The 13,248-nt window shown below is 42.3% G+C and overlaps 2 protein-coding genes across 10 annotated transcripts in view; both read left to right on the top strand.

Moving 5' to 3' along the window:
* ppfibp2b (PPFIA binding protein 2b) overlaps positions 1-6,529 on the top strand; it is a 78,579-nt gene extending 72,050 nt beyond the window's left edge. For 8 of the 9 annotated variants that reach the window (XM_078282967.1, XM_078282961.1, XM_078282960.1 and 5 more), the window contains 5 exons: positions 257-345; positions 988-1,110; positions 1,220-1,345; positions 1,549-1,737; positions 2,483-3,618. In XM_078282967.1, coding sequence (XP_078139093.1) covers positions 257-345; positions 988-1,110; positions 1,220-1,345; positions 1,549-1,737; positions 2,483-2,710 — 755 coding nt within the window. In that variant the 3' untranslated portion in view covers positions 2,711-3,618. Of the gene's footprint in view, positions 1-256; positions 346-987; positions 1,111-1,219; positions 1,346-1,548; positions 1,738-2,482; positions 3,619-4,515; positions 4,582-5,744 lie in introns of those variants that run through there. The other variant, XM_078282966.1, reaches the window with a different exon arrangement.
* Positions 6,530-7,623: 1,094 nt separating this feature from the next.
* rep15 (RAB15 effector protein) lies at positions 7,624-12,744 on the top strand. The gene is made up of 3 exons (XM_071895906.2): positions 7,624-7,777; positions 8,146-8,493; positions 10,556-12,744. The coding sequence occupies exons 2-3, from the start codon at positions 8,197-8,199 to the stop codon at positions 11,099-11,101; spliced, it is 843 nt and encodes a 280-aa protein (XP_071752007.2). The 5' UTR covers positions 7,624-7,777; positions 8,146-8,196; the 3' UTR covers positions 11,102-12,744.
* The last annotated feature ends 504 nt before the right edge of the window (positions 12,745-13,248 follow it).

Here is a 13,248-nt window from a genome sequence, read left to right as displayed (position 1 = left end):
TACTCACACTGTGTATATGTGTATACACACACACACACACACGCATGTAAGTCCATGCATCTCACACACACACACCCCAATCAATACCAACGTGAATAAAGACACTATAGATGTATACACAAGCCCAAAGGCATACACTGATGCAGCCAAAAACCACACACACACTCACACAAAAACACCCTCTGACCATGTGTTTATATGAAGTTAAACTCCATCAAAATTGTAATAACTGCTGTATGTGTGTGTGTTCATAAAGGTTGGCTGGATGACATCGGCCTTCCCCAGTACAAAGACCAGTTTCATGAGGGAAGAGTGGATGGACAGATGCTGCAGTTCCTCACGGTGGTGAGTGGCCTTTTGAGAGCGGCTAATGCCGTGAAGGTTTTAACAACAGCTGCCCAGGCCGGCACACTGGTCCGACATTAAACCAGGGCTCCCACTGGTCCTGGGACTTCTGGAATATCGTGGAATTTATTCCAGACAGGGAAAGTCAGGGAATATTTTAGTAAATGGGTCATTTTACAAGAATATAGCAGAATGTATTTTACAACTTACAACCAGACTCACAACCACAACATTAACAAACTGGGAAGGAATATCATTTTTAGGTCATGGAAGCAGTGTGACTTAGTTATGGAGAGTCATGGAAAAGCACAGTGAGACCCTGTTAAACACTCAGTGACATCTATAGAACTTCGATTGAATAAATCAAGAAATACACCCATCAGAAAAACTGTATTTGATTCCTCACAATAATAATTTAGATATTTGTTTGGCAGGTTTATAGATTTTGTTCAACCTTGTGCGGATGGCTGATATCATCAAGATTGTTTTTCTGATGAAAAGTCACCTACCGAAATAGTTTGTCTTGAGTGATAACTTGGTTGCTCGGTGCAAATCACAGTGTTCTCTTGTTCTCTTTCCCCTTTCATTCTCACCTTTCTTCCTTTCTCTCTCTCTCTCTCTCTCTCTCTTTCTCTCTCTCAGAATGACTTGCTATTCCTTAAAGTGACCAGCCAGCTGCACCACCTCAGCATCAAGTGCGCCATTCACGTTCTACACGTCAACAAGTTCAACCCTAACTGCCTCAAACGCAGGCCCAACAACGAGGTGTGTGTGTCTCCCTTCTTCAAAATTCTCATGTGTGTGTCTTTCACTGAGCGAGCGTGTTCCTGGGTGTGTGTGTATGTATCCATGTGTGTATCCGTGTGTGTTTCAGATCCAGGCCTCTCCCAGTGAGGTGGTCCAGTGGTCCAACCATCGTGTCATGGAATGGCTGAGATCCGTGGACCTGGCAGAGTACGCGCCTAACCTGAGGGGCAGCGGCGTGCACGGGGGGCTAATAGTGAGTTACAACACACACACACATACGATCACCCAATGTTATCGACCACCCTAGACTCCTCTTCTTGCTCTTCAAAACGAATGGAGCGACGCCAGGGAGGGGGAGGAGAGGGACAAGTAGGGGTTCATGGGAAATGCGGGGTTAATTTTGAGAAACACTAAATGCCACACGCAGCGCCTTGACTTCGTCTTCCCCTCCCGTAGATCCTGGAGCCGCGGTTCAACTCGGACACGCTGGCCATGCTGCTGAACATCCCGCCGCAGAAGACGCTGCTGAGGCGCCACCTGGCCACCAACTTCAGCAGCCTGGTGGGAGCGCAGGCGCAGCTGGAGAAGAGGGAGTACACCGAGGCGGCCGGCTACTCCCCGCTCAATACCACCGCTAAAGTCCGGGTAAGAACCACACCTTTTGAGGTTCTGCCTAGCAGTAGAAGGGGAAGTACACAAGTATGCTTTAAGAGAACACACACACACACACACATAACCTCCCCTCTCCCTGCATCTGTGAGAGAAAGCACCTTAATCCTCGGTGAGACCTCGGTGTGTCAGCTCAGTAAGACTTGAGCCCGCCTCGTCTGCCTTAAGCCTTTGAGAGCGGAGCAGAGCGGAGAAAACCGGCGAGCGCTCCGCTCCTCCTCGCCGCTTTAAGACTTGCCGATCAGCCGCCGCCTCGGCTCTAAGTCCCTCTGTGCTCTGGTGAAGAAAAATAGAAATAATAATCCACCTTAAAACAGAATTCACACCCCGCTTTTGACTAATCTATGACCATGGACACTTAATTCTAGGTTTATTAATAAGAGTAAAGTAACACTTTCTAGAGCTATTCCATGGGCAATAAATACATATGTGTATGCTTTTTGTTTACCAGGACAAACACAAAAATAGATCGTTTTTTGGTGTGGATTTCCTCCCATAAGGCTACTGAGCTACCAAGTGATATCCTATATTCTACCTTGGGTTAATATTAAAGTGGCCTTAGTCAGCAAGAGCAGACTTAGAGGACACATTTATAGAAGCGGGTGTGTGTTACTCACAACCACTGAAGGGACGTTAAGTGTGGATAACAAAACATCTGTTGCAGACGCAGCTGCCTGTTCGATTTGCATGCCTTATCCTTTTCCTTTTTTTTCTCTCGCAGCCGAAGAAGTTGGGCTTCTCTAACTTGACCCACCTCAGGAGGCGGCGGCCGGACGACTCGACGGACTACATCTGTCCCATGGAGTCGTCCCCGCCCCAGTCCTCGTCGGGCCAGTCGGCGGCGAACGGCGTGCAGATGCGACCGTACGCCGGCTTCAGAGGCCTGAGCCCCATCCTGGACCGAGAGCCCGACCGCTCCAGGGACCAGGTGGGGCTCGGCGACAGCTGATCGGCAAAACCGTGACATCGACTGTGACGGCGATGCGGCGATACCGTGGCAACGCCGCGGCAACCGCGTTGTCGCGCTTTCCATCAGCCAATCAGCTATCACTACTACTACTCTGCTTCCTCTGCTTGCAGCCCGTAATACCTCAGCCCATCCCCACCTTGCTTCCTTTAAGCCCCGCCCAGCCACCCCACCCCTGTGCCTTATGATTTAAGATAGTTCAGGGCCGCTTCGATAAACCCGCCTGGCTATTTTAAAGAAGTATCCGCTTGTCACGAAGGGTTCATCGTGAATCTAGCCCACCTCGAGTATTTGAAAACATCGGAAAAAGTTTTTTTTGGTTTTTTTTCACCAACCCAACCTCAATCCCACAAGCCCCTTCACCCCTCAAACCCGTGCCATGACCTAACTCCACATGAGAGAACAGAGCGTCTCTCTGGACTCAAACTGTACAGATCCGCCTCCTGTGACATCACTTCCTGTATTACATATGTGGACATCCCTTGCTGTATTACATATGTTGATTAAGCCATTGTTATTAACACTTGTGCACCACCGATACATGATTTTTGTATGTGTTTGAGTCCGCTATGGCAATCATTTCCAACTTTGATTTTCCTAACCAGTTTGAATAAGGATGCGGTTTTTGTCAGACGGTCGAGATTAACCTGTGCAATATTTGCATAATCTCATGGAGGGATTTTTATTTAATATTTATGTTATTGCAGAGCAGATTATGAAATTACATGTTTTGTTTGAAACCCGAGACGGTGATTTTGTACTGTTATTTTCATATTTGACTGTCATAGTATTTTTATAGTAAAGAAAATACTGCTTCAGAAAAGGAAGCTTCCTTGTGGTCATGTAAATGTAAACAGATTTATTCAAATCATTTAATAAACAAAATCATACGTGTGTAAAGCTGTTTTCTTCTTTCTAAACACCGGTCGAAACGGTACTGGAAATGTAAATCGCTATGATTTAAAAGTGAAATCAGTGCATTTCAATCAATATTTCAAAGAAGTGGTGAGTTACTTTTGCCACAGTGTAACTGTGCAAAGGTCTTGCTTCAACTCAATGAATGTACAAAATATTAGGGAAGTTCCTCTTTTCATGAAGAATATTGATGAGGTGAATCCAGGTAAAAGCCATCATCCCTTATTGATTCCCTTATCAAATCTGTACCAATCACAAAAGAGCAGATGTAGATGAAGAGAAGCAGACGAGTTAGAGAAGGATTTTTAAACTTTGAGACAGTTGACATGTGGATTGTGCAAAAGGGGCTGCAACTCAATATCAGGAAGACGACCGTAATATTTTGTACATTCGGTGTACTTTCCATTGCCAAAAGCAAAGGAACAATGGAAAGAAATGCACTGTGCTGCTACTGACCGCATCAGCCACTAACCTGCTTTCATCATCATCCTCACCATCATCGTGGTTGTCATGGTGACCCCCTGCTGACCAATTTGAGCTAAGATGGCTGCTGCCCATCGTCAGGGTAACTCCGTTACAGCTGACATGAAGGAGTGCATGTTTGAGTTTGCCTCAGCATGCACCAGCTTGGGCGGAGGGGCTCATTCAGGTACAATCCTCATGCCTCCTAAAGCCAGTAATGCAGAGAATAGACTTCTGCATGCTTAGTTGAATGCAAATTCATTTTATTGCTTAGACATCCATCTGGTCAACTGCTATCAGAGCAATTTATGCACCACAGGTTAATTTCACTGAAAGTATATTTGTGATCATGACTTGTAAGGCTTTGTGAGACCAGTGTGTGTGTGTGTGTGTGTGTGTGTGTGTTGCAGATGGCGATCACAGAGGGCACCATGTTGCAAATAGAAGCTCTCTCTGAAGGCATCAACAACCTCACAGTAAGCACCAACACACACACGCTGCTAAACGCTTTCTGGAGGTGATTCACTAGCCAAGCAGCTGCTGCTCATGGGTTGAACCATAAGTGTGAGTCATTCAGATGAAGAACCCCGGAGTTTATCATGGCAAGAAACATAGTATTCAAAACTGTAGACCTTCGTGAAAATTATAAAGCAATATGACGATTTACAATGTACAAAAAATGCACACTGGTGCTTCACTTCATTAATTGCAATGATTATGCAGATGTCAGCCTCGGTTGTTTTGCGACTTTGTTCCTCTTCTGTTCTGTTTGTTTCTAAGTCGCCTTAGTAACTCAACCCAAAGGCTTTGGATAACAAACATGTGAAACCACTTCTCACTAGTAGCCTAAAGCAGCGGCTCTCAGCCAGTGAGGCACTTTACTGTGTTGGGGAATTGGCCGTGCTTTGAGATATTGTTGAAATAATAAAATAATGCACATCATACAAAATTATAACGCTTATTTCATGACAATGTGAAGAGTTTCATTTCAGAAATATTAACTATTTCACAAAAGCACCTCTGAGGATGGAACCATCTTTACATTTGAGCTATTGTGTGATGATTTTCAATAAATGTTTTGTTTTTCAAAAATAGATGTATGACATTTTGGAATGAAACCTTTCATATATTAATTTAGAAATAATTTAGTAAAATACAAATTTGTGTTACATTTTCAAGTTATCAATAATGGAACATGCCTTGACATTTTTTGTTGCTTGCCATTGTACTAAAAAAGGTTGAGAGCCACCAGCCTCAAGTGATCTAACTGACAGCAGATAATGACAATAGTTTGTTGCTTGCTCTGCAGTGAAGCTGCTTTAGCTCTGACCTGGGATCATTTACCCTCATAAAGACCATTAAAGGTGCTACATGTGGCATTTTTAAACATCAATATATCATTGTCAAATTAGTCGTGATACCTTGGTATAATTACTGTAAATAAATGAGAGCATGATTGAGATGATTGGTAGCCTATATCTCATGGCAGTGGTATTGTTTCTCAAAATTAACACCACCACATGTAGCACCTTTAACCACACAATTCCAAAAACTGATCCCAGCTCCGTGTCAAAGGGCTTCAATCTACTCCTTACAAGCTCTCTAACCCATTGCTACTCCCATGATGCTTTGCTTGCAGTACCTGCTCAGCGGGGACGAGCTGCGGAAGGAGATGAGGCGGTCTCAGACGGCACTAGTTTGAGGGGAACGGCCAGAAGTCGTTGGCTCACTATTGCTGTCAATCAACCCCAGAGACCAGTAGCAACCAATCTCACATCTGTACCTCAAGCCCACGACCTAACCCTACAGTCTGGAGCCTGTTACAGCTACTTCTACTAGCCGCTGATACCTCATATAATACCTAGAAGTACTGTACAAACATACTGTGGATAGATATGACCTTAGAAATGCCAATGGAATCAGAGTTGACAATAATGATGAAGGGTCGCTTATGAAAGTGGCAAATTATCGCACTGTGTGTGTTTTTTACAACAGTGAACACTTTTACTCATAAGCCTTTTGGGGCATTTTTTTAATGCTTTCCCTTTTTTCCTATGCAATTTACCCTCTAATGTTGATATTGACCACTATACAGTACACTGCTATATCAAAGGGGAGGATGGGGTAAGATGAGACTTTGGGTAAGATGAGCCACCCCTTGTATCTAGGCAACCGTACACAAAATGAATCACGTGATCATAGAATTAGGAGAAGTAATTCATTTCCCTCAATCTGTGATGGAGGAGAGCAGATGGAGAAAGTGCTAAAAGAGCCAGGACAGAAAATGTGACTTTTGTTGTGTCAGGTGATTTGATCATGGGTCATCACGTCATGAGTCTTCTATCTAAATGGAAGTAGATGCATTAAGCACATTTCAGAGTCAAACGTAATGTAGATGCGACTATAGCAATGCAGCTGGAGGAATGGGGTATGTTGGAGCAGTTGGAGCTCAAAGAGTTGGATGCCGTCATGATCGACTCGAAGTTTAGGTTCTTGGGCAGGTACGGCTACGCGGAGACCCTTTTCAACCCCAAATACGCGCCAAATAGCGTCAGTTTACGTGCAGAGACGCTATTTTCATTAAAGTATAAAATGCGCTTTAGTTTAACGCTTTATAAGATACAATACGTCAGATACTGTTTGAAATAAATACACATTTATTTTGCAGTAGTACCACAAAATGCAAAAAGTGGCTCATTTTACCCCGTTCTCCCCTATATGCATTACTACTTTGTTTTCTGAGTGTGTATTAGAGTGTAACCGACCCTATCCATTTAGGGGAAAAAGCAACACTTACTCTTAAAAAAAAGTATGACTGCACAAATTAAAACAAATGATGGTACTTTTTAAAGGACAGTAGATTGTTGAAGTGCTTGGTTGACAAATTGACAACAGTTTTACAGACTGGGTCCTCTAGAGATATTGAATGATAAACAACAGCTAATGAGTTTTAGTGTGTATTGTTTTGGAAATGTACTCCTCGCACACGTATGCAAACAGACAGTGAACATGAACTGACTCCTGACATAATAACCAGTGTTGACACAGGAAGATGAACTCCTTACAGCTAGACAACCTTACAGGCAGACAGATGCAGAGATGGATCAGAACTCCGCCTGACAAGCAAGTTGACCTCAAAATCCATCTGGATTCAGCGGGCATCTTGAAGACATTAAAGTTATGATTTGATACACAAAGATGACACCGTCCCTCGCAATTTGCACCTTTTTCGATTAAAAAAAAAAAGTGTCCCAATGACATTACACTGGTGAGCCAAACATAAGGATCCTGGCCCGACCTGCTCATCCTCATTTGCGCTTCGGTTTTGAAAAGAGTTATATGGTTTGTTTACCCGTTAAACCCTTCAGGCTTCCCCTGATCTAAATGATGTTACTCCCAGCTAACTGGTAAGATGAGTCTTTTGTTGACTTACTTAAATTTTAGCAAGTTACTTACACCACACCAGTGCTAACATTGACAAGATTAGGAACTCCACCTCAAAACTTGTACACTGGTAGGAATTCCTCTTTGTTCTACTGCATGTGCTGTACACCTCAGTGGACGAACCACTGAGCTTCACGCCACGGCACACACTGTGTATCTCACTAGGGCAGAGAGGAGAGGAGGGCAGGTGGTGTACTCGGAACTGCAGAAACTCCCAGACCCATCCTGGTGAGTTATTTCATTGTTTTCATAGTTGTAGAGCTTGTTTGTAGACGTCCATATTGCATATTACATAAGTGAACTGCATTGACCGTCAGAGAAGAAAAACACCTATACCAGTACTGCTAACCATATGGAACCATTGTCACTGTTCTTATGGAATCATGAGGAATGTGACAATGGTTCCATATGGTTAGCAGTACTGGTATAGGTGTTTTTCCGGCACCTGAAGAACATCTTTGTACCTTTGTACCTTTTTGTCTGGCTGTAATGTAATATGGTTTAATGGAAACATCTTCTCATAAGTAAACATCTGTTCATGTGAGATCACAGTTTACACTGTTGTAATCATACACATCATATTCATATCCTCCCAGTGTATCAGGGAGACCACCCTCTGATCTCCCGCCCTCCATCGTCACTCCACCATGGGCCAGACCAAGAGCAAGCCCTCTTCTAACCCCTTCCAGAACTCCAGCTTCTTCTCCTCCTTCAACTCCTCACGGCGCTACACCCTCGGCTCCCCCCCCTACGATAACAGCTTATCCCCTCGGCCGAGCATCTTCTCCACACTGTGGCGGCCCAACGCCCCCGTCTCCAACCCCAATGATTTCATCCCTCTGTTCAGCGACTGCATCTCCACTGCATCGTCCAAAACCCAGGAGTACCTGGTCTTTAAGGACCCCGAGGACAAGTTCCACCCCAGCCCCGAGGTGCTCACTCAGGTAGAAAACACTACTACTGTTTACTCTATAGCCTAGGATGCTTTGAAAAGTAGTTCTGTCTTGGGTTTCCCTAAAAGTGCATTAATGCTAGAATTGTCTTTGTTTCATTGTAAGTCAGTAGATAAAGATAATTTTAAGAACAAAGTATAAAAGTGCTTTTGATATGAAAAGCAACGAAACCAAACAATCTTATGTATATGATCTTGGTTCTTAACCAATCAGGGGCTATTGATTTAGCCATAACTACTGACAGTACTCAAAACTTTAACTGCATAACAATATTCTACCAACTTGTCAATCAAACAGTGTGTACAGTACTGTTTATTGTTTATTATTGTTTATTAAATGGATCCCCATTAGCTGACGCCTTGGCGACCACTAATCTTCCTGGGGTCCACAAAAAGGACATAAGACATAATACATACAATACATAACATAAAACATACAGTTAAAAATGGTACAATCAGATACTTAGGTGTATAGTATCAGTACAAACAATATACATTATATTTGGTCAAATACAATTCATATGGTCAGCGGCCCCAAGTGTGCCTTTAATAGTTTTTTGAATGACAATTTGTTTTGTGTGCGAGTTATGTGAGGAGGTAGTGAGTTCCAAGACATTACTGAACGGTAAGTAACTGTGCGTTTGAGGAGGTTTGTTCTTGGGGTTGGAGGTATCAAGTGACCTGAGCTGGCATTCCTGGTGTAATGGTTATGTCTGTTGCTTGTGTTTAGTACTTGGTTAAAGAAATATTCAGGTGTCTGATTAAATACTACATTTCTGAAGAACATGAGGAGGCTATAGTGGAGTTTAATTCCAACTGAGAACCAGGACAGGCGAGTGTGCATATAAGCTATATTTGTGCGTGTTGAGCAATGGAGTGCCAATCTGGCAGCTCGATTTTGAACTAGTTGTAGTTTATTTATGTCTTTCTTAGCTGCCACTGACCATATAACTGGACAGTATTGCAGGTGACAAAAGACCAAGGACTGTATTACTGGACAGATAATAGAGGATGTTAAATAAGTGGAGCACTTTCTAATCATTGCTATGCCTCTTCCCATTTTGGTCACAATGCTGTCAATGTGATCAGACCACGACAATAGTCCATCCAACATTACACCCAGTAGTTTTGTCTTTTTGACCTGTTCTATTGCCATCCCTGACATCGATAGATGCAGCTGTGGGTCACCAATAAGCATACTTCTTGAGCCAAAAACCATACTTTTAGTTTTGGAAATGTTCAGGGCTAGCTTGTTATTTTTCACCCAATTAGACACTCTCTCTAGATCTTGATTCAAGATGGTTACTAGTTCATTTTTCGTTGAAGCAGCGCTATACAGTGTTGTGTCATCTGCTACATTACCATGTTAGAGTTCTCAATCCCTAGAGGCAGATCATTTGTGAAAATAGAGAAAAGTAAGGGGCCCAAGCAGCTTCCTTGTGGAACTCCACAGCTGTTGTATATACAGTCAGATAGGCTACCATTAAAAAAGACTCTCTGCGATCTCTCAGATAGATAGCTGACCATCCAAGAGAGTGCCGTACTGCTAAATCCATATTTCTTTAATTTAATAATCATTATGTCATGATCTATTACATCAAATGCGGCACTGAAGTCAAGCAACACTGTGCCTACCATTTTCTTATTATCCATTTGTTTCAGCCAATCATCAGTTAACTGGGCTAGGGCTGTGACGTCTTTCTCCTTGGATTTTCTGTTGATGCAGTTTGAGTTTCTCTTTTCTTTGTCTGTTCAGTCATGGTGGCTATCACTGCTCATGCTGACTACCCAGTTCTTCTTCTATTTATTCCAAACAAACCGGAAATGTAAAACACAACACTTCCTGTGCACCAAAGGATTTCTCACAGGAAAGACCTACCAGACACCAAATGTAAAAGCTTTCATAATCTGGCAATAGGTTGAATCACTATTGTGTTGTAAAAACTAGCAAAATGGACATTTATTTATATGAAGTCACCATGGCTACGCAACAGTCCAACAATGCTGCTCTTCCCATAGATCTCATACTTGTGTTTGTTCTTGCCTTCCAACAGATCTTCCTCATGGCCTACATCTCTCAGAGTATCAATCTCAATATGACAGAAAACTTCAACTGCACAGCCATGACGCCTGCGCAACGCATCCTCTTGGGGGCTGACTGGGTCTGGGCCGTGCTGGAGAAACCAACCAAGAACCCTCGTATCCAGATCGCGGTACAGGTACTCCACCTCCCAGACCGAGAGGGCGCTGAAGAGGACGGTTATCCCCCAGAGGCGTGCACTGAATCCATGCAGATGGCACAGAGGGAGTCCAGCCACAGGACCATGTGTGAGAGGATGGTGGACTTCTGCACCTCCATCGGCAAAGACTGCTACGCTCTCTTCTTGTTCTTCGGGAAGAAGAACGACAAGGGGAATATCTACGGTGTCCTCAGCAACAACTTCGAGGCCGCCATCGGGAAATGCAACAAGATTGACAGGGGTTTGATTGAGAACTTTTTCAAAGGGTCGAGGTATCTCCATACCCCTTCAGGGATGCTACAGGCGATTGTCACCAAAAAGGAAGGAGAACCTCTCACTCTGATGATTAAGTTCAGCTGAACCAATGTGACTTGTAATATTTTATGGCCTATGGTGTGTGATACAAAGACATAACAATAAATAAATAACTTAATGCTACAGAAAGGCTATTGATCTCTTGAGAAAGAACCTCCTACCAAGAGAGGGGTTTTTAAGTTTTTCCATGCCAAGGACCCCCAGATATGTTTGGCCAGGGACCCCAACTAAAATAAATTTGTCCTACTTTGTTATTAGATATGATTCAGTACAGAATTCCATATCCGTCTATACTGTTTCTTGGAAGATATCAGTGGAGAGAGAAAAGCGTAGTATAAGACACATTCTCATAATCCTAACTTCAAATTCACCAATTTAAAGGATTTGATGTTATCGCTTGTGCCATAATCCAAGGTGAGCATTCATGCAGGAGCTGAAAAGAATGATGTACTAATAAATAGTGACTATGGAGGACATAAATCTACAGGACCATCAGAAAGAAAGCACAATTCACTAGCCACCTTAAATGTTACCTGTGAGTGCAGGTTCAGTATGCCATTGGTTTTATCAAGTGGGTGCCTCCCATCACCCTCGGAACCCCCTCTGACAGCTTAAGTCGCCTACACTACCCTGTACCTTCGCTTAGGCTTATCCCTAGTTCCCCATTACTCAATTTCTAAACTCGCTGTTGATTTCAGCAACAATGGGACGGCTGATACTGCTGGCTTGAAACGGCCTGCTCAGCAGTTCAGAAACCAAACTGTATCAACAGTTATGGGCTGAAGTGACGGCTGATCTTGCTGGCTTGAAATGCCCCGCTCAACAGTTAGGAAACCCAAACTGTACTGACAAACAATTACAGCAAGATCAATACTCACTCCGGCTACCATATCTGTATACTGTATAACAATTGTCCTAGTCGTAAGATATATTTTCAGATTTTTTTCATATTTTATGTCTTAGTCATAAGAGAGATTTTCTTTTCTTTTTCAGTCTGAGCAACCATACTACTACCAAACAAACAGCTAGCATGCTAAAGCTAACGAGCCAACAATGGAAAAACAGAAATTATTTTGTTAAATGTAAACAAAAATAGAGGACAGCTGTCAAATGCTGTAAACACCCTCAGCTCTTGATTAACAATTTTGTAACCTTCACCTGTGTTTCCTCAGACTTTAACAATTTTAAAATTAGCATCATGAAATGCCACATATGTCCCGTGTCTCCAGGTTAGAAATATGCAGGTCATGGATGATGTACTGAAATTCAACTATTCTCCATTTTGGTGGTGGAAGTTCATTAACAATCCATAATGGCCCTTGATTAGAAAGCATCCTTTTTTTTTTTTTCTTAACAACCCAATGACTTTAGATCTACACAGATATAATAATCGCAAGACTTTGAGGAATGGATCAAAAGCCAGCCAAGCCAGCCAAACCTAGCCAAGTCAAATGTTTGTTCATCCTTCAAGAGTAAAGTAGATGATGATACATGCAGCCTTACAGCCATTCACTCTCACTAATTTTGACCCTAGCTTTGAGGTCAATTTCTTCTTTATCCAACAAGAAGTACGAAGTCAATTTACTTATTCTCATTATTCTGTTTTGTGACATGGCAATGATCACCATGATCATTTATATCAATGTCAAAGAATCAGAGGTAGCTACATTGTAAATTCATTAATTCAAATAAAAACTCAATTTCATTCATTTGCAGTTATGATTAACATTTTGTACAGCTTTCTCATTAACTATTTTACTATTTGGAAGAGGGCAGATTGTTCTATATGTATTGACTCTTGTACCTAAATCTACTTTTCTTGATTAAACAAAAATGGCTCTTGAACTATGGTGGGTTATTTTCTTATGAATAGTCAAACTATTTTACATTTGCATTACAGGCTGCGATAACCTCAAAATAACTAAAGGATGAATGTTTGATGTTGTTTCTGTAGCATATTCGGTTCCGAGTACAGAAGCTAAGAAATATGTTGATGAAAGGGATTGGTGTGTCAATTTATACAGAGCCTCTACAACATAGAAAATATATTTTCATGAGCACACATTAGTCTTGTTATTAATATGAAAAGGGATATCAAATTCAGCTGCATGCATAAGTGTTATTTCATTATATTTTTTATTGTTTTCTCTGTTAATAAATAAGGTTTTTACAGTGAGCCGTCAAACTACTAA

The sequence above is a fragment of the Centroberyx gerrardi genome, chromosome 4 (genome assembly GCF_048128805.1).
Source record: "Centroberyx gerrardi isolate f3 chromosome 4, fCenGer3.hap1.cur.20231027, whole genome shotgun sequence".
Classification (NCBI taxonomy): domain Eukaryota; kingdom Metazoa; phylum Chordata; class Actinopteri; order Beryciformes; family Berycidae; genus Centroberyx; species Centroberyx gerrardi.
Note: the sequence above shows the minus strand (reverse complement) of the source record. Positions and strands in the feature narration are given on the sequence as shown.